The following is a 21,092-nucleotide window of genomic DNA, read 5'->3' as shown; positions in this document are numbered from 1 at the left end:
ATGGGTGTATATTTATCTACAAACTCATCAAGTTGAACATATTAAATATGTACAATTTTTTGGATGTCGATTGTACCTCAAAAAGGACTTGCCCAAGGACCTCATTAAGATGCAGTTTCTGATTCAGGAGGTCTGGGATGGGCCTGAGAATCTGCATTTCTAACACACACACCACCCCCCCAGGTGATTCTGATGTCATTGCTCCTTGGACCAAAAGTTTGATTAGCAGGGCTCTAAATCATTCTGATGGAGAAACCCTTTTACTTTGCAGATGTGAAGAGGATAAGCAACTTCCTCAAGGTTATAGAGTGACAGAGTTCCCAAAGCTGTACACAGTCTGCACATTCCCCAAACTTACTGCCCCTCATGTCATCTATAGAGTTCATATGACCCGACTCTGCCATTGCACTGTCCTTCCTTCCATCCTCTCACACTCTGTCCTCCCTCATAAACGTTACTACACTTGCACTTCCCAATCCCCAAACTGGTAGCCTGGTCCCTGAAGTCCTAGTGCACCAACAGCTCTCATCCATGCAGCAGGGAACTCTGGCTGTGTGATGCTGGATGGAGACAGGGGACACCCAAGAAGGGGCTTGAATCCTGGCCCCCAGGGGCCCCAGGACAAGCAATCTGCATCTGTTCAGATTGATAAAGGAGGTGAATCAAGATAGTCAGATAGAGGGAACCTGTGGTTTCTTTCTCCAAAGACGATCTCACTCACCAGTCTCCTGGGCCCATTGTACTACCAACCTCGCATAACTAGGGGCTTGCTTAGGACTTGCAGATGTGCAAAGGCTGCTGCCCCATTCTACCATCTGTCTGACCTCAGGACTATGTCCTTCCTTCTTCTCTGTCCCTTTGACCTGTCAGCCTCCCCGCAAAGCATGTTAGTATTTTATACCCCAAATAAAGTCGCTGCTATGATCTTCAGCCTTTTGAGAGCTGCATGTTTATCGCCGTGTGCTCAGTTCTGCACCACTCCCCAGCTCCAGGGGAATGCGGCAAGCCACTGCAACCCTGGCTGCCAGGCAGATTTGCAGCACTCTCTTTAAAAAAGTACTCTACGGTTTATAGTGTTTCACAGCCAAGATCTCATACGGGCTGCCCAATCCCTTTAGAGATTAGTTACAGGACAGTGGTTAGTACCCCCATTTTAGAGCTCACAAAACTGAAGCTTGGAGAGGGAAAGCCTCTTGGTAACAGCAGGTAACCATGCTGTCAATCTCAGAGTGAAGCCAGGATTCAAATGCAGATCTCCTTGCTCCTAGCTCACAACACAACACTCCTTCATTCCTGTTAAGCTGCAGCCCCTGTGGGCTATTGTTGGAGGTGTTGGAGTAACAGCCCTCTCTCCCCCTCTGCTAGTGGGCCACAGGGGCAGAAAGAAGCCTAGAAAAGAAAGGCTGGGGGTTTCTCATCAGGCCTTTGGTTTGACGGGGCCATATTCTTCCTATTCTTGGCTAGATAGGCATTTCTTTGTCCCTGATCATGTTCAATTGTACAATATGTGCATACATTCTTTTTAAGAAATTCTAACACTAGACTTAAGCCCCCAATCCCCTCTGACAATGACCTCCAGGTCCCTTCCAGCTCTTATCCTTCTTGATTACTTTATATATATACATAAACATGCGCACATACACTTGTGTGTGTGTAACTATTGGAATACACATACTGTCATTTCATGGAATCATATTGCCCATACAATTTTATAATTTGTTTTGTTCACATAGCAACATTTCTTGGGAAGCCTTACCTGTGGAGGCACACAGTCCCACCTCATTCTTCTAAGCACAGCAGAGCATCTTGTTATGGACGCCCCATTGTTTTCTAGACATCCCCTATGGATGGGCACTTAACACTTGTTTCTAATTTTTCCACTGCAATCAGTGCTGCAATAAGCACAGTGTACCTACATTTTTGTGAACACCTGTGGCATTTCTCCAGGCAGATAACAAGAAAAAGAAATGGGATTGCTGGGGCACAGAGCACATGCAGATACTGCAGACATATCCCTTTCTTCCTAAGCCTTGCCTTCTGCCTCCCTCGTGATACCCATCTCAGCCTTGACCACAACGCCTCGTTCATAATAATCATTAGCAGTTATTGAATGCTAGGTTTAAGGATAATGACATCCTCTGCCCCATAATGCCCACAAAAATCCTAAGATGCAAGTACTGCTATATTCCCATTTTACAGGTGACAAAACTGAGGCACAAAGAGGTTGTGTAACTTGCCCAAAGTAAGGCAACTAGTGAGAGGCACAGCCAGGATTCCAAGTTGGGTGTGACTGCAGAACTCATTGCTTTAACCCTTACACTGCCATTGTTGCTCCAAGAATGAACCAGGGAGGAGGAGGGAGGAGACTGAACTGGATGAGAGACGAAAGAGACAAATGTGCCTCTTCAGATAATCGAGATAATGTCTTGCAGGTGGTTCTGGATGGTAATAAAGTGAGCGCGCATCTATAAATAGATAAGAGTTTTCCATCTCCATGCTTCACGCAGGAGGGAAATGGCACTAACTTTCACCCCCATCACAAAGGTGCATGGCTGTAGCTCTGTCAGAGGCTAGACACAGTTTGCCACAGATCATCCTTCCTTCTTTGTCCCACCTGCCCTGTGAGTGACCAAAATCATTCAGGTGAAAGAGCGATCTAGGAATATGGGAGAGAATTTCTGAGTTGGGAGGTCAGGTTGGAAGGGCAGCATAATCTCTGGCCCAAGAACAGAATTTTTTTAAATGTTGGTCCCTTGTACTCAGACCAAAGGCCTTCTCAGCCACGCCCTCTAACCCCCCAACATGCCAGAGACTGAGTAACTCTAGGCTTCCTCATCTTCCGCATGGAAGGTTGGAGGGGCGCGCAGCCTCCGGCACTGGGGGTCCCCCCAAAAAGCTGCAGATTTGCCGCTCCCCACGACGCAGACCCCAAGGGCTTCTCAGAACATCTCCAGACCAGGAAACCACACCCAGGCCATTCGCTGCAGTGTGGGGGGCAGGGATGGGGGAGCTGAATGGGGGGCTGAAGCAAGGACTGGACCCACCCCCTTATAACCATCAGGTCACTCCTGGTGTGGCCCGTGGGCAGCCCAGACAAGGTGGTCTCGGACCCCTGTTTCCAACAGCCCTCCAGATGACAGCAGAGACACCTCCCCCGGCAGGCCTGTTGCTAGAACACAATAGAACATCACCTAATATCAACTTTTGAAATAGATCTGCTGGTCTGTTGTTTTTTCTTTTTCCTTTATTTTTTTTTACATTGTAAATCTTTGTTGTAAAATATTAAACATGGTGAGATATGTTTAAAACTAAAATACACAGGAATCTTACTCCTAGGGCAGGTCACTTAACAGTTTGATATTCCTCCTTCCAAATGATCTTTATCACATAACAACAAATGCACGAGTGCTTACTCTGTGCCTGTCACCTTTTGCAAGAACCGAGTATGTATTAACCCATGCAGTCCTCAGAACAATTCTACAAAGCGTATGCTATCATTCATCCCATTGTACAGGCGAAGTGACGGATGAGGTTAAATAATTTTCCTAGGGTCTCCCAGCTTGGAGGTGGCAGTGCTGGAATGGGACCGAAGCGGTCTGGCTTCAGAGCCCCTTGAACCGCTGTGCTACGGTAGTCGTCTGCTTCTGTTTTACAAAAACGGGATTATTCTGAACACCATGTTCCGCAACTTCCCGTTGATCACTCGGCAATACCTCGTCAGCGTGCACACAGGTCCGTCCCGCTCGTTTCTGCAGCCCTGCCGCCTCGCTGTGAGAATGCCAGGTTTCAGTGTGGCACAAAACCCTCAGCTTGCCATATGCACGCCCCCAACTCTATTTCCAGCTCCTTTACTTCACACAAATCGAATTCCAACCCCAAACGGATTTCTCACTGTCCATGTAATATGGCCATAAGTCTCACCTCCGTAAGTTAACTCACGCTGTTCCGTCCCCTCCACAAATCTCGTAAAAACCCTACCTCATTTCCGCCTGAAAGGCACACCAACCAGCTCTTCCTCATGCCCAGAGACAGCAGGCTCGAAGGAAGTCACTGAATCTGCCTTGGAACATATAAAAAGCTACATCTCCTGAAAAAGAGGGTGACAAGGCTAAGTAAAAGATGGACTGCCCCATGCTGCCTCAGAATCGGACAGCCTAGGGATTAGAGCAAGATTTTCCTCCCCCTATGAGCTCTACTCTGACTTTGGAACTGGTCTCAGTTTTTTTCATGCCTAAAATGAGATTGGACTCCCAGATATTACTGCATCATTATTAATTCTTAAATTAAGTTTGCTTATAAAGGGCCCAGCAGTTAAAAACAGTAGCTTAGGGATCAATCTGATATATTTTGGAATCGTTTTATACCACTTTCTAGGTGTATGCTTTGGAGCAAGATTGTTTTTAAAGATTCCTAAGCCTTGATTTTCCTCATCTGTGAAACTGGAACAATAATTACCCCTTTCTGACAGATTACCATAAATATCAAATGGGAGAAGTCAGGTGGAGTGTTATGTTAGCACTTAGCTACGGCACATAGCAGCAATTGCACAAAGCAGGAAAACCATTATTACTACAAGTAAAGTGAGATAAGCACAAAGTGGTATAGGAGCATTAAAAAGTCTGACTAACTGTCTGGAGGTGGGGAGACAGTATAAAACAGAAGAAAATTTCCCAGGACTCAGAGCAATAAAACTGGGCCACAAAGAATGACTCATTCACCAGGTGGCAAAGAGTGCCAAGAGAGTGGCGCAGGCAAAGGAGAGAGACTTGCAGAATAGGCAAGCCAAAGGGTGTTGCACTCGAGCCCGCTGGTTGGGCCAGCCATCCGCCACCCTATTAACTAGGCTCAGCCCAGTCTGCGCTGCCCCATTCCCTCCCAGTGGACCTTCTATCAATTAGAAGCCCAGCTAAAAGTGGGTAATTTGCTCATCATCCAAAAAATATTTATTAATTCCTACCATTCACAGCAATTGTTCTAAGTTCTGGGGATATGTACACAGACGAAGAGTCCTGCTTCCTGCTCTCATGCAGCTTAACTTCTGGAGGGGGGTACAAACAAACAAATTGGGAAACTATAAAATGTCAGGACCTGGAAAGTGCTAGAAACTCAATAAAACAGGATAATGGGATAAATAATGGCCCACTTGAGTCCACCCCTAGGGTGCCTACACTTTCATACACACCTGTTATCAGCCTTCTATCATAAGCGAGATGGGCAGGCTGGAAAAGGCTATTCATTTTACAGGTGAGGACAAAAACCCCAAGAGGAGCAATGATTCATCCAAAGTCACACGGCCAGTAAGTGCCATCAGTAGATGACCTCATTCCATGCAGAAAAGTAAAAAAAATGACCAGGATGAATGATTAAATGCAAGAGGAGAAAAAAAGGCAAGTAGCAAAACAGTCTGTATAGTAGGACCCCATTTTTATTTTTAAATATGTATTAATGTTCTCACATGGGAAAAAACCTGTCTAGAGAAATGGGCCCAAAACTGTTCATAGTTATTACCTCTTGAGAATGAGACTATGGGGGACTTTTATTTCCTGCATTAAATATTTCTGTAATGCTTGAATGTTTCACAAAAATATGTATTACTTTTGAAGGCTGAAAAATACATTTTCCACATAAGGGGCTATCAGAGAGCATGGGTGTACAATCAAACCTGGAGCCCAACTTAATGAAAGGCAACCTGTACCAGGTAGGGGAAAAAGGCATTTGGAGAGATCCAGACCAGTGCTGAGTTGATGGTGTTTTCTCTAAGTAAAAACCAGCCTAGAGGCTTAAACCATTTGGTGTATTTAGAGGAATTTCTTGCGCAAATAGAAGTTGCTTTCCCCACTGAAGTCATTGTGCTGGAAGTAAAATGTCATTGGAAAATGGAAGGCTAGAGTTTTATTATAGATTTGGGTTTTGAGGACAAAGTGATAGATGGGACATATTCTCGTCAGAGCAACTAGAGCCCTACCAGTGTGTAATTTCATAAAATCCTCCTGCTCATAACAACAACAACAAAAAGTTAGAGATGGAAAGAATCATCTGGCCCAATTCTTTCAGTCCCTGGGGGGGGGGGGGTGCAACTGAGGCCAGAAGGAGAAGGACTTGCCCAAAGTTGACGGTTAATTAATGTCCAGTGCAGACAAGGACTAAGAGCACCAAGTCTCTCATTACCATGGCCACTTTCCCTAAAATCTAGTAAGTGTTCCACTGGTAGCGTGAGAGATGCATTGCAATCATACAAGATAATTTTCTTTTATTTTAGTCATCATGAATTTTACTTTACCAGGTACCAGAATTTACCAGTTCCATTATAACATTGATAATGTTTCAGATAAAAAAAATCCAATTAAAAATAAATAATAACAGTACATCGATTGGTCAAAACACATGATATGACATGCAAGGGAGTTTGGTTTGGAGAATACTGTGCTCTGTCATTCTAGCTTAGACACTGTCATTGGAGAAAATGGAAATTACAGAAGGAATCTATGAAACTGGGTCATATCTGAGCAAGGCTTAACTTTACCTTTAAGTTCCAAATAGCTTCTCAGGGTGAGGCATGGACATGGGCTGCAATGTAAAGTCAGATAGTTGGAGGAAATATGGCACATCTGGGTAAAAAGTGGACACATTCAGCAGGCAGAACACAGCTGAGATCAGGTCACCCACTGTCCAATTTGCCAACAAGTATCTATTTGAGCTATACTCATAGTGTTCTATTCCTTCCTTATGTTAGGACGTTATTTGTGACTCTCAACCCTTTCCCTTATAGACAAACACTTCTCTAAATAATAATACTTATAACCAACAATATTAGCAAGAAAGCAGTGCAAGTAGGAAAAAAATAATAATCATAGCAAATAACATATATTTAGAAACTACTATATGCCAGGATGTTTTCTAAAAGCCCTATATGTATTAACTACTTAATCTTTATAGCAACCCTATGAAGTAAGTGCTATTATCATCCCCATTTCGTAGACGAAGAGACAAAGGCAATGATATTACCAACCTGGAACCCCTTTAGGGCACTTGGCCAATCCAAGTACAAAGTCTTCATATGAAGAAAGACATTGTACAAACCCCTCCAGAGATGCAGTAGAACAGGGTGGAGGGAGTAGACAAGAGTCTCTGAGGAAGAAAACTGAAGGTCTCACCCCAGATCACAGTCCTTCCCGGCGAGAAAAAGGAGGCAAGGAACAAGTGACACACATTTGCCCCTCAGTTCTGCTACCCAAAGTCCTGATTTCTTTTCCATCCATCACTATGGGGTTTATGAAGAGACTAAAGAGAATAAGAAAGAATATTGGGCAAGAAATAAAATAGAAATTAACAAAATAACAACGAAAGAAAGAGAAAGGGGGAGATGAGCAGAGTAACAAAGAAGGAAAAGCACTCAACTCAGGTCTACTTAGGGTTCAGCCAAGAACTCATTGCGTGAGTCCCTTTTGCCCTCTGGACCAGAGTCTTCTCCTCTGTAGAATGGGTGAGTTGACTATACCAGATGACTTTTAAGTTCTCCCTCAACTCCATCACTCTAGGACTCAGAAACATATGAAGGACAAGGAGGAAGGTAGAGGAATGAGAAGGGGAAAGGATGTAGGAGGGAAGGAGCAGAGGCTAAGGAGGAAGGATGAAAGGAGGAGGAAACGAGGGCAAAAAAGAAAGGAAGGCATTTTTCCAAAGCAACTGGAATCTACTTATCTTGTTGAAGGAGAAGGAGGATTGTTGGGATCATGTCAAAGATCCCAACAATAAAAGCTTTCTCCCCAGGCAGCCAACTCCATGCTTCCTGCTAGTGGGACCCATGGCTGATGCTGGTAGAAGCCTGGGCTGATGTCTGCAGATCGGGGGCTGCACAGAGCCCTGGGATGAGGCAGAATACTGCCTTTTTCTCGAAGCCCAGGAAGGAGGGCTGCTGGGAGGGTCCTCACAGGTGTACTCCCTCCCCCTTCCTGCACCCATTCTCCTCTTCTTCCTCCTCCTCCTTCTCCTCTGGGCCTGAAGATGGACAGTAATGATCAGCATATTCCCAGGTTCTCAGAGATGTCCTGGAGAAATGGGAATAGAGAATGTGCCCATGGGAGCCACGACTACAACATTACCGCATTGCGCCTACTAGAAAGAATCCTGGGAACCATTAAAAGGAAAAAAATACCAGGCCAGTAGATCTTCCCAGGTCATCTTCTCCAGGTCCCTGCCTCTGAGCATCCCTTCCGTTAACTGCCTGGGGGCTGGAATCCAAACCAAAAGATTTAATGCAGAATGACACTGAGTCCTATCAGCTAATCTTTTCACAGTTGTCTGAGCCATCCCAGGCCTTGAGACCCTTGAAGACAAAGACAGTGCCTCCAATTGATCGAACATCCCTTCATCTTCATGGCACAGCACTGAGCAAACTGTGGGCTCTTCAAACCCAACTGATATTTGAACAACAGGGTGGCATGGTTCTAATCTATCTCCCAATAATATCTATTCTTTTGCTTAACAATTCATTGTAAATATCCTTCCAATTGTTGGTTCCACTGCCCCGTTTTAAAGTCCAACTTGTTGCCTGCCTGAAGAGAAAGAAACTAGCAGGTCTCTGCCCTGGCAGAAGTGAGGTAGAATACTCACTCCAGAGGTGACCGCTCTAAATTTAAAATTGATCCCAATAAAGAAGTGATTAGATACTGTCACCATATTAAAAAAAAAAAAAGCCACAGATGCAGATAGAAAGATCTTAGATAATTGTTCACTTAATATATAAAGGGCAATTTTTGTATACCAATTTCTTGGCTAAGCAACTTACCTGTGTTTCTTTAAATCTTCCCAATAATTCTAAAATTAGACAATATTCCCAGTCTACAAATGAAGAAACTGAGACTCAAAGAGGTTAAGCCACTTTCAAGAACACACAAGTAAGTAGTAAAGTCACAGTTCCTACCCTCTTATCAGCTGTCATCTTTACAGCACACTACTGAGTAAAAGTTCAGCCTCTACTTGAACATTTCCGGTAACAAGAGACTCACCATGTACTTAGGCAGAATCTTCCACTGTTGGGTAGCTCTAATGGTCAAGATAATCTTTCCTCACGTGCATCAGGCAGCTGCCTCCCTCACTGAAAGTCCTACTTACCTTCCCTGGTCACTTGGAACAAGTCAGTGGGCTGTAGAAGGTACCCAAAGTATCAAATTAGAAAGATCTGTTTCCATTCCTACCCTGCCACCTACTAGCCATGTAACTTTGAACCAAGTTCCTTCTTCTTCCAAGTATCTATAAAAAAGAAACACAAATGCATACCTAACGAAATGTTTTGGAGGAGAGAAAATACATAATATTTGCAGCTCAGTGCCTGGAAAATATTTAGGTCATCAAATATGAAACATCCAATTTCAAATCAAAAGTTTAGTTTATTATATCTCAAACAAGAAGCAGTACAATTAATCAAAATATTCGCTTAAACTATCCACACAGTTTTGCCATCTTAATGGTAGCTTGCTTATGCCAGCAGTGATGAAGCCTGCAGAGGGAGTGGCGATGAAATCGCCAAAGGGGTTTTCCACAGCTTGCTGAGAATCTGAATATTTTTCCTTGCGAGAAGTGGTCCAAAGCCTGGAAGAAGTGTTAGTCAGTTGGTGCAAGGTCTGGTGAATACGGTGGATGAGAGAGAGTTTACAAGTCCAGCTTCTGTAGTTTGAACATCATTGTTTTTTGCAACATGTGGTCTTGCAAGATGATTGGCCTGTCTCTATTGACCAATGTCAGCTGCTTAATCTCAAGCATCCTCATTGATTCACCCAACTGGTTGCAGTAGACATCCACTGTAATCAGTTGACCAGGTTTCACGAAGCTGTAGTGGACAATACCAGAGCTGGACCACCAGACACTATTAGCTTTTTTTGATAAATATTCAGTTTTGGATAGCGTTTCCTGCACTTTGTCTTTATCCAACCATTGTGCCGAATGCTTGCAATTGTCAAAAAGAATCTATTTTTCATCACACATAACAATACATGGCAGAAATGGTTCGCCTTTATGTCGTGACGGCAGAGGAAGGCAAGCTTTGAGACAGTTTCTCTTCGGATGCTCATTTAATTCACACGGTACCCACCTATCCAGCTTCTTTACACTGCCTGCTTGTTTCAAATGATCCAACATTGTTGGACTAGTAATGCAAACCTTGCTGCTGATTCACACATAGGTTGAGAAGGATTCGCTTCCACTAAAGCTTTCAGCTCATCGTGATCCACCTTGGTCTCAGGTCGCCCATGTGGCTCATTTTCAAGATTAAAATCACCAGAATGGAACTTCTCGAACCATTGCGTGTTCATTATCCACATCCTTCCCAAACATTTTGTTAATATCTTGAGCTGTCTGTGCTGCAATGGTTCCAGGAGGGAACTCATATTCAAAAACAACGCAAATTTTTTACTTATCCATGATTTCGCAAAAATTGCTGTAAAAAAAAAAAAATTGGAAGATAATCACAAGCCAAAACATGCATTGGAAAGAATGAGGATCTACCTTCACAATAAAAAAAAAGAAAAAGAAGTGTCAAAGTGAAATGTCAGAGAATCAACTGTGAAACTTAGCACTTAAGGGAAACGGACATTTCATACTTAATAACCTAAAAGTAAATACTCAAGAACATTATTTTATCAAGTTGAGTCCCTATTCTCACAATAGCCCAACAGGCTGATCCCTTCTGCCTGAGACTTCTCTGAGCCAAACACCCACAGAGTCTGTAATTATTCCTTACAGGTCAATTTCAAGTTTGTTTACCAGCCCAGTTGTTCCTTTCTGGATCTGCTCCAGCCTGTTAATGTCCCTCTTAAAATGCAGGGCCTGCAACTGAATATAATAAACTAGCCAAGATTTGAAGTACAGCCCACATCCACTATTTCCTGCATTCCTGCCTCTTTCAGTCTCTAGATTTTTCATAAATTCTTTAGCATTATTAGGTTTAACCTAGGCTGGCATAAAATTTTAATGAAAAATAATTAAATCTTATAAACAGGAACTTTATTTTTTATTTGTAATAATGATTAATATGCTAAGTGGTTTCTACGTGCCTGGCACTGTAGTCCTCACTGGATATGTATTTTTCTCATTTAACCCCAACAGTTCTGGAAAGTAGCTCTATTATTACCCTATTTCACCAATAAGGAAACATATTTGAAAGAGTGACTTGCCCAAGATCACACAGCTAATCAATGGCAGAATCCCATTTGAGTCCGCCATGCTATCCTAACCCCCATTTCAAGCATTAGGGGATGCTTACAATATGGAAGTGTTTTTAAGGGATAATGGACGGAAGACATATGCAGGGGAATTTAATAGAAAAGGAAATGCTTTGCACCAAGCAATGTTGGGCTTCTGACCATCTGTCACTAAGAGGTCCCTTCTCTCCTCCAGCACATTCCAATGTCTACAGCTTCATGGGCAATATGAGTCAACCTCTCTTCTTTTTAACTTTTACTTAGTCACATCGCCTTCAGCCCTTGCCCCCGGCAGACTCTGCCTCAGAAATCGTCCTACCCTTTGACTCAGCAATTTTGCTTCTAAGACATGAACAGAGGTTTATGACCAAGGGGGTTTTTCACAGCATAATTTATAATAGCTAAAAACTGAAAGTAATATAAGTACCTGTCAATAGGGGGATAGCTAAAGGAATACTAATACAGCCACACCCTGGCACTGGCAGTCATTTAAAATTGTGTTTCTAAAGGTTTAATAACAAGAGAAAATGCTCATTTAGAGTCTTCAGTAAAACAAGAAAACAGGAAACAAAATGATTACAATCTACAGAGGGGAAAAAAAAAAAACCTAGAAGAAATTTACCAATATGTTAACAGTAGATAAATAGATAATGGCATGTCTAGGTGGGTTTTATTTTTTTCTTTGAACCTCATTGTATTTTTCCAATGTGTATTTATTGCTTTAATTAACAGAGGAAAATGTTATTTTTTAAAAAGGGTTGAAAGAGTCTGGTCTGAGGGCAACCAGCCAGCTTGTGAAGTACAGTGTCTCCACTGGACAGTTTCCATCTGTGCAGCAGCAATTACTACTCTGTTACCATCAGATCATCTTAATCCTATTGATTGAAATGCCAGAGTAATGCTATTAATTTACTACTTTACGGATAAATTACTAAGAGCACAGCAGAGGAATTACCTGAGAGTGCTGTAGTCTCTTCTAGGTGTCAGAGTGGGTGGCCTTGTAGATTCCCAGTGTAAAGCACAAAGAAGCTTCTAGAAGTTCATATATTCACCTGCCATCATAGATCCTAAGTCAGCCAACTTTCTTTAAATAAATTAATATTGCATTGGACATTTACGATGTGCCAGTAACCAAAGGAAGAACAGTAAAAAAGAATATTTTTTTTACAGCAACCCTATGAGCAATAACTACTGTTTTCCCCATTTTACAGATGCAGAAACAAAGACTTAGACAGGATAAGTAACTTTTCCAAGGCCACATGGCTAGTAAATGGCAGAGCCTGGATTTGATGCCAGAGTCCATGTGCTTAACACTGGAGCACACCCTATTTCAGCCCAAAAAAATGAGCTCTTATTTGTGTAGTATCTTATGCTTTCTTCAATGAAATTTCAAATAGTAATTCAAAAGTCAGGACCAGAGGTTGCTATGCTCAATGGATGAGGAAGCTGATGCTTAAATATAGTAAAGGATTTGCCCAAGATCATACGAGAAAGAATCACAACAGATAGACATCAAACCCAGGATTTCTGACTCTGCATCCACAGTTCGTCCAATTCCCTAGGTTGCTACTCTTTGCTTCTGAGATATTCAACAAGGAGCAGGAGGCAGTGGGACTCAGGCTCCCATCTGGTCCCCCTGTGTGCCACAAAGAGGTGACCCTGCTGAAAGGTCCTGGAGGTGCAGGGTAGAAAAGAAAGAAATCCCAGGAGGAAAAAAAAGGTTCAGACCAGGCGTGGTGGCTCACGCCTGTAATCCTAGCACTCTGGGAGGCCGAGGCAGGCAGATTGCTCGAGGTCAGGAGTTCAAAACCAGCCTGAGCAAGACCCGGTCGCTACTAAAAATAGAAAGAAATTAATTGGACAACTAAAAATATATATACAAAAAATCAGCCGGGCATGGTGGCACATGCCTGTAGTCCCAGCTACTCGGGAGGCTGAGACAGGAGGATCCCTTGAGCCCAGGAGTTTGAGGTTGCTGTGAGATAGGCTGATGCCAGGGCACTCACTCACTAGCCTGGGCAACAAAGTGAGACTGTCTCAAAAAAAAAAAAGAAAAGAAAAGAAAAGAAAAGAAAGGTTCAGCAAGGACACTTGAGATCCTTTATCCTGGGTATAGAATATTCCTTATAGAACCTTATACTAATCCGCAAGAGAGTAGAGACTCAAAACAATGCATATTTGAGTTGAGCGAGCTGTTTTAGCAGATTTAAACAGCTGCTCCAAAGCTCAGACCAAAATTCCACCTCAATTAGTTTCATATATCAATGCTGCCACCAAGTCACCTTGGTTAAGACAGTCAACCTGCCCAAGTCTCAGTTTCCCCATCTGAAAAATAGAAAAGAAAATGGTTGATGCTTCATGAAGTTGTCGGGAAGATTAGAAAGCTTGTACGGAAAAGTTCTTAGCTCTGCATGGTACTTAGAACATGTTTGATCATTGGCAGCCATTGCTGTTCTTAGTTAATCTCTGACTCAGTCTCCTCATCTATAAAATGGAGTTGACAGTCCCTCCTGACTTTGCAGGGGTGTAATTTCATTAATTTATGGCAGATGGTCAATAAATGTCTTTTTTTCTAATGCATAAGATGCCCATGTCCCATATTCTGAGATACCTCTACCCACTGCTTCCCCAAGACTTTGGCATCTGGTGAGTGAAACAAAGAAGTTGCACTCCACTGAGCATAGCTGTAGTTCTCACTCTGTCCTAGAGGATTCGCGTTAGATTTAGAGAGCATTATTAGAGCCCTGAAGCTTCCCTAAAACTCCGTATTTACATACAAATACCCACTTCAGCTAATGCCTATCAACTCACAGTTAAGTGCTCACTTTCTGTAGACCAGCCATTCAGTTTATTAAAAGCAGCTTCAGGTTTTAATCCAAATTGCTCTTTCTACGATTTAAGATCATTTCTTCCTCAGTGCCTGGTGAGGACTGTTTGTTTTCTGAACACCCACCTTTAAATCATAGTCTTTTGGATGCTTGAAGACCACACACATCCAAGCTCCACGGCTATGAAAACCTGTTTTCTCTGGGATAAATGGCATGGTTTCCTTGATGCACTGCTTATGGATTGATTGCAACTTGGCTTTTATTCTACTGTGAGTTTAATCTAGTATAGATTTGAGAGGGAAAAGTGCTATTTTTTCTTCTAATAGGCCCAGATATTCAAGCACTTATTTGTTCTCATATAACTTTGCTTCTACTAGTTTGAGAACTTCCGGACAGCAAGAGCTACTGCATGTTCATCATTGGTATAGTTAAGAGGGAAATCTGTGAGGTCAGATGAATCTGAATAAATTATTTAATCTCTATGAACCTCACTTTCCTCATCAGTAAAATGGGGGTAATTATATCAAACTCAAGGGTTTATTTGGGGAAGTAAATATTGCAGATAAAGCTCTTAGTGTAATTCCTGGTGCAGTAATTTATAATCACTAAATAGGGGCTGTTATTATTTTATTATTTATTTCCTGCTCTAGCACCTAATACAATCTCTGACACCTAATAGGCACACCTTAATTATTTTGAATAAATAAGTAAACAAATGAAATAATAAAGTAATGCTATCCCCAATGAGGTGATCATTGCCTCAAAGTACCTAGTGGACAAAAAATGTTGACTCATTTGAGAAATGAAAGTTTATTTCCACAGCAGCTGTAAAAAAAGAAAAACAGTGACCTTTTGCCATTCAAACAACACCTGCAGGTGATATTTTCAACATGAGTGAAATAAGACAGAAAAGGTTAAAATGAAAATCAAGTCAATCACAGAGAAATTCTGTTAGAGACGATTTAATAAATAGTCAAGAAGGTTTCCTCAATCCCTTTCCTGTCTTTTGGGAATGGCCAAATAGTCTTTTTTTTTTTTTTTTTGAGACAGGGTCTCGCTTTGTTGTCCAGGCTAGAGTGAGTGCAGAGGTGTCAGCCTAGCTCACAGCAACCTCAAACTCCTGGGCTCAAGCGATCCTGCTGCCTCAGCCTCCCGAGTAGCTGGGACTAGAGGCATGCGCCACCATGCCCGGCTAACTTTTTCTCTATATATATTAGTTGGCCAATTAATTTCTTTCTATTTATAGTAGAGATGGGGTCTTGCTCTTGGTCAGGCTGGTTTCGAACTCCTGACCTTGAGCAATCCGCCTGCCTCAGCCTCCCAGAGAGCTAGGATTACAGGCGTGAGCCACTGCGCCCGGCCGTGAATGGCCAGATAGTCTAGCAGAAGATGTTACGTTACGGCGTTACTGTCGGAGACCCTGAGCAGCCTCTTAACCTTTCAGTTGAGCCTCTGAGTCATCACTGTACATGGAGATGCTGTCATGGGGCAGGATGAAGATCAAATGCAGCCGATGAATTTGGAAGTGCCAAATAAACTGCAAGTGTTATATGTGCACAAATGATAATTACATTGTTCTCAACCCATGCTTTCCAATTCCCAGAGCTGCAAAATTCTCACTTGTAATTCCAGAGTTAAGGAAACACTGGTCTCAGGAGCCAAGGAGGCTCCTCAAAGGGACTTTGCAAATCGCTGTCACCTGGAAGTGTAGTGTTAACCGAGGAGTGCAGTGGTTAACAGTGTGGGCTGTAGAGACCAGCCGACTCATGGGCTTGTCATTTACAAACTGCACAACCTTAGCTAAATTCCTGAAAATGGAAGCATCAGCTTCCTCATCTGTACATGGAAGTAATGATGAATGATTCCATCTTCATGGGATTGTTGAGAAGATTAAATACAGTAACATACATATTCAGCCCATAGTAAATACTCAGTGAGTGCTAACTATTGTCATTAGCTGACATCATGTCTTCACCTGTTTATGTCCTATAACTATTTCTCCCCAGTATTTATACTACCAGGCCTTTGTAACCTCAAATTGCCAATCCCTGCTGATCAATGCAATCTTTTTTTTCCCAAAACTTCTCGTCCAGAAGCCCTGGGCTCCGTTCTCTGCAAAGGCGCCTTTCTCCAGTGAGATTTATCTGATTAAAAAGAAAGCTGCATCGAAGGTAATGAGAGCCATTTGCTCTCCTGTCCAGCTCGTGGGATGCATGCTGATTATGCAAGGCCTGCTAAGCGCTTTTACTCAGGCAGAGAAAATCCCACAGGCCTGTTCTTCGGCTCTCAAGTCTCTCAAGAATTCCTGATGCTGTAACTCATCTGGGGGCCACTTGACGCCCAGGGGGCTTAAGCCAAGAGGTCTCTCACCGTGGGACCAGACTGCAGAATGACACTGAAGGTCAGGGGCTCGGGAACATTTCCCCAAGTGAGACACACAGGCAGAGGCAGGGCAGAGTGAGGTGGCTGAGGTACAATTATAAATAGTAACACGGGAAACAGGAATGTGGGGTTTATGCACAGACATAGGTTTGACCTGGGCCCGAGGTCCAAGTCACTCCGTGGAAAGATCGTGAATGCTTCTGAAAGAAAACAGGGTGACTTCCTCCCCTATTCTTCTGCCTTGGATTTTCCCAAAGGACATCAAGTATTTTCCCCAGAGGATGAACTAAGGATATCAGGGCCACAGGTTGGGGCTTTTTAAACTCCAATCAAATCACATCGCTGATGCCAAGTGGCTGCACAGCTAAATTAAACTTCCTCTGGGATTCCAGGTATATATCATCCATTTAACAAATATTATAGCTATTGAGCCCTGATCAGGTGCCAGGCTCGGTACTTCATGAAAACCATGTTGTGAGAATCATGCTTTCGGGGCCTTGTCTGTATAACACCTTGATTGCCCCAATTCTGAGGGAAAAGAGATTATAGAGCTGAGAGTTGAACTTGAACCAGAAAGGACCAAGGGCTGCCATGACTTTAGCCTTAACACATGCACATGGCATAAGGAGAAGGGAGATGAGGGGAGAAAAGTATCGACAGAAATTAAGCAAATACAGTGTGGAATGACAGAGTTAGATCAAGTCATATGCTCCTTAAGCCTCAATTTTCTTATCTGTAAAATGGGTACAGATATCCTTACCTCTCATGCTGTTTGGAGGATAAAATGAGATACAATATGTTGTGCAATTCAGAGTGCACATTAGGGACAGTAGGTGTTCCACTCATGTTGTTTCTTGCCACCAAACAAGAAAAACAAAAATGACACTTTTTGGAAATAAAACAGGATCTGTGAGAGATAATGACCCCCTCTTCAGGGGAATACATTTGATATTCTACAAGAAATCCTACCCTAGATAGACTGGGCTCCAGGATTTAGGAGGTTGTAGCAGGGCCCGGACAATGGTGAGGCAACTGAGGCACAAAATTTAAGGAGGCGCTCATGCTCAGGTCCCTGCAAGTGCAGGGCTGGCACTTACATGACCCTGGGAGTGAATGCCTCCTTAAATTTTGCTAATCACCTCTTTCACCTAGCTATAGTGCTGGCCCTGATTTTGGGGGATACATAAAGTAAAGCAAGAAAGTTAGTGGATGGTAGGCTATCGAGAGGAACAGACTGGAATCAATGATAAAGAGAATAAGGGATCCCTAGAGAATCAGACTGTCTTAGGGGCAGGGGCAGAACCAGATAAAATTTCAAAGTTCCTTCCAGCTCCAAAAATCCAGGATTTTGTCTCACTGGCAGAAGAGAACCATACTCAAATACATGTGCTTCTTCCCCAGATAAGGATTCCTTAGAGGAGACAGATACAGCTGTGGGACTTGGGACAGGAAGGGGGAAGGGTGGCTTATTCCATAAGACTACGGGGTGAATTGGGCTTGGGGCACGCCAACTGCGACATTCTGCTCCCAGGGGTTCTTAGCAGATCATGAAGTGAGAGTAATAAAATGTCAGGCCTCCCCAGCCAGCCTAAGCCCCTTACTGCAATCAAATAAAATCAAAATTGCACAGCTGGCCGGGTAAAGCCAGACGCTGACCTGATGACTCAACCCAGGCAAAACTGAGGGTGACCAGCAGGCTCACGCTGCACAACAACCCCAAAGTCAGAGCCAGGGACGGGAAACCGATCCGGTCCATAAGGCCCAGACTGCAAGCCTGGCTCAGCCCCACTTCTTCCCAGGAGCCCAGGACGCCAGGCCCTCCCATCAGCCTCCAAATCTTCTCCGAGGACAGCCCACCAGCAATGGGGCGGGAGAAAGCTTTCGCAACTTGAGCGTACACAACTTGAGCAGTGACAAATGCTGGGTCTCTCTAAAACTACACAGAGGCTAGCATTAAAACTCAGAACATTTCTCTGATTAATCCCCACCACACCCCCAATACTGGCTTGCTCCATAGTGGTCCAATCATGCCACCTAAGCCGGATGGCAACCTCTTATTTTAATTGCTGAAGTACCCAGTAGTCTAGCCTACCCACTGGACAGTAAACAATTAGTGGGCAAAAGCCATTCATCAACAAGTAACTATTGATCGCTACTACATGCCAGGCACTGAACAAGACAGACACGAGCCCTACCGATACAAAGTGCTTTTTCTGGCAGGCAATGACATATTTATCTGCATCTCTTCCGCAGTGCCTTTTGCATACAGTAGGTGCTTAATAAATCATATGGATCACAGGATTTTAAAGCAAGAGTGCCTATAGAAACCAGAAAAGCCATTGCTCTGCAGTACAGTGTGTTGGCAGAGGCGGATAATCCACCCTGCTACTCTTTCAGGCCCCAGGACCCTTCTCTGAGCAGCCACCACCAGTCAGGTGGCATCGGCACGCAAGGTAAAACTGTTTACTGTTCCTGATCTAATGCAAAACTGCCACTTCCCAGGTGAAGACACCGAAGACAACCTAGGAAGAAGAATTAGCCAAAGATCACACAGAAAGTTAGAAACGGAGCCAAAACTAGCACTCAGGCTTCCCGGCTCCTGTCTTAAAGTTCTTTCCTCTATTCCACAGTATTAAGAAGACATCCATGGAAACCTAGAGCAGACATCCACACAACCTCTGACTAGCACACCAGGCACTTTCTGCACAGAATAAATACCAGGCTGCTGGATTACCGCCCTGCCAAGGCAAAGCAGATATTCTGGCCCAAATCAGGGGACAAGTTGCCTGGAAGGCAAAGACACCCACCATTTGAAAGTATCTTTGGAGGGACCATTTCCCAAGCTTGGCCAGGCCATAATTTAACCCCAGAATAGCTGAGAAATCAGATAGATTATTTTTACTGAAAAGGGACTGAGGAAGGATAATCTTCTCTTAATCTTCAGACCTGACATAAGGACATAGGGCAGGGGGTCCAATCCCTGCCACCCCCAACCCCATGGACTCAAGCATCCTTCCTCATGTCTTATCATGTCCAGTCTCTCGACATCGTTCGCACTGTCTCCCCCTCCTCATATATAAATTAAACTCCTTTCAGTTCTCCAAGTTCTCTCTCACTACTAGACTTTATACATGCTGCTGCTTCTACCCAAAACACTCTTTCTTTCCTATTTTTCCAGACGACTGTATGCCCAACCTTCAAGTATTACTATAAAAGTCATTTTCTCCACAAAGCCTCTTTGAAACTCCTCGTCCTCTCACCAAGCGCAATTGGGCGCCCATCCTCTGTGCTCACTGAATCTCTCAGTTACAGCACTGACCAGGCTTCCTCTTCCAGCCCTGAGGGCCCCTCCCTTGGTTACCCTCAGCTTCCTAGGCCCTCTTCTGTCCCCCTCCTTGTCCTTCCTACCCATTTCTCGCCCTGACCGCCTGGACTTCTCTGCCCATGGTGAACTGGGGAGATGGACTCTGTCGGTCTTGGCGGGGGGGGGGGGGGGGGGTGCCACGCAAGACATAGTTGAAATTGTTTCTCCCCAGTCTTATTGCCAACCCTAGCACGTTTTAAATTCAGATGGACAACTCCATATCGATTCCCTATTTCCAATTGATGTTGCAACTGGAGAATGAGATTCTGAGCATTGATCTGGCCTTTCTTCCAATAAATCCTGGAGAAACAGGTTGGCCCCTTGTAGAAAAATCTTGAGACTGGATGGGCAAGAACCAAGACACAAAAGCACTCTCATTCCCCAAAAGGAGTCCAGACAAATTCAGATTCCCAGACCATGTATATGAAAAGGGGAAAAAAAGGCATATTATAGACTCATAAAATGATGGCTTAGGGCTGGAAGGACTTTTAGAGATTATACTAATCCCCTCATTTTATATCTTGGGAAACTGGAAGCCAAGGAAAGAAGTGACTCCCTGAAGGTCACACAGCCTCCATGTCATTACGTTGCCACCCTCCCCCCTACCTGTCTGTTGAACTCTAAGCCTGGACTTTTCTGTGGCCTCTGTCATTAGGAGTCACAACTGAGCCCCTGGCAGTACCGAAGTCTCTTAGTGTGACAAATCTTCTGATTAGAGGTGATACAGTCTCATGCTCTGCCCAGTCTGTGTACCTATTGCCATGAGCCTTTTCAGTGAGGGACAGAAAACTTGGTCTCCTAAAGCCTCACTCTCTTTCTGAAAATTACTATGAATTAAATCTGTCTAAACTAAGTCTCATTCACCCGTTACATTTTAGTAATCCTGAAAAAAATTTTGCATCATTTCCAAATGCTTTTATAAAGTCGAAAAATCCAAACAATGGACTGTTTCAGATTTCTCAGATTCATTTCCAGCTTCTCTGTCCAGTAGCTCACCGTCTACAAGCAAATGCTCAAGTTCACCAGAGGTAGTGGTCCTAAACATGTGCCAAGAGCTCCTTGATGCATATTTGCTCCACACAGACGCACAGAGCATCAGACTCCCTGGGCGGGGGGAGCTTGAAATAATCCTGTGCAAATTGTACTGTCTAAATATAGACAGAAATGAACAGGGATTATCGAGTGGCGGGGAGCATGGCTACTTTGGCATTAAAATGGAGCCTTTGTATTTGGAAAAGAATTAATGAACTTTTGGACTAGGGCACTGAGGGATGGGGGCTGATTTCAGTGATTCATACGCAATAACATTGAATTATTATT

General features: G+C 43.5%; 1 protein-coding gene across 1 annotated transcript in view; it reads left to right on the top strand.

The window, feature by feature from the left end:
- Positions 1-21,092, top strand: part of GLRA1 (glycine receptor alpha 1) — a 108,062-nt gene that overhangs the window by 31,076 nt on the left and 55,894 nt on the right. The window contains exons 5-6 of the mRNA XM_020283736.2: positions 3,550-3,732; positions 16,228-16,339. Of these exons, the coding sequence (XP_020139325.2) occupies positions 3,550-3,732; positions 16,228-16,339 (295 nt within the window). The remainder of the gene's footprint in view (positions 1-3,549; positions 3,733-16,227; positions 16,340-21,092) is intronic.

The sequence above is a fragment of the Microcebus murinus genome, chromosome 21, assembly GCF_040939455.1.
Source record: "Microcebus murinus isolate Inina chromosome 21, M.murinus_Inina_mat1.0, whole genome shotgun sequence".
Taxonomy (NCBI): Eukaryota; Metazoa; Chordata; class Mammalia; order Primates; family Cheirogaleidae; genus Microcebus; species Microcebus murinus.
Note: the sequence above shows the minus strand (reverse complement) of the source record. Positions and strands in the feature narration are given on the sequence as shown.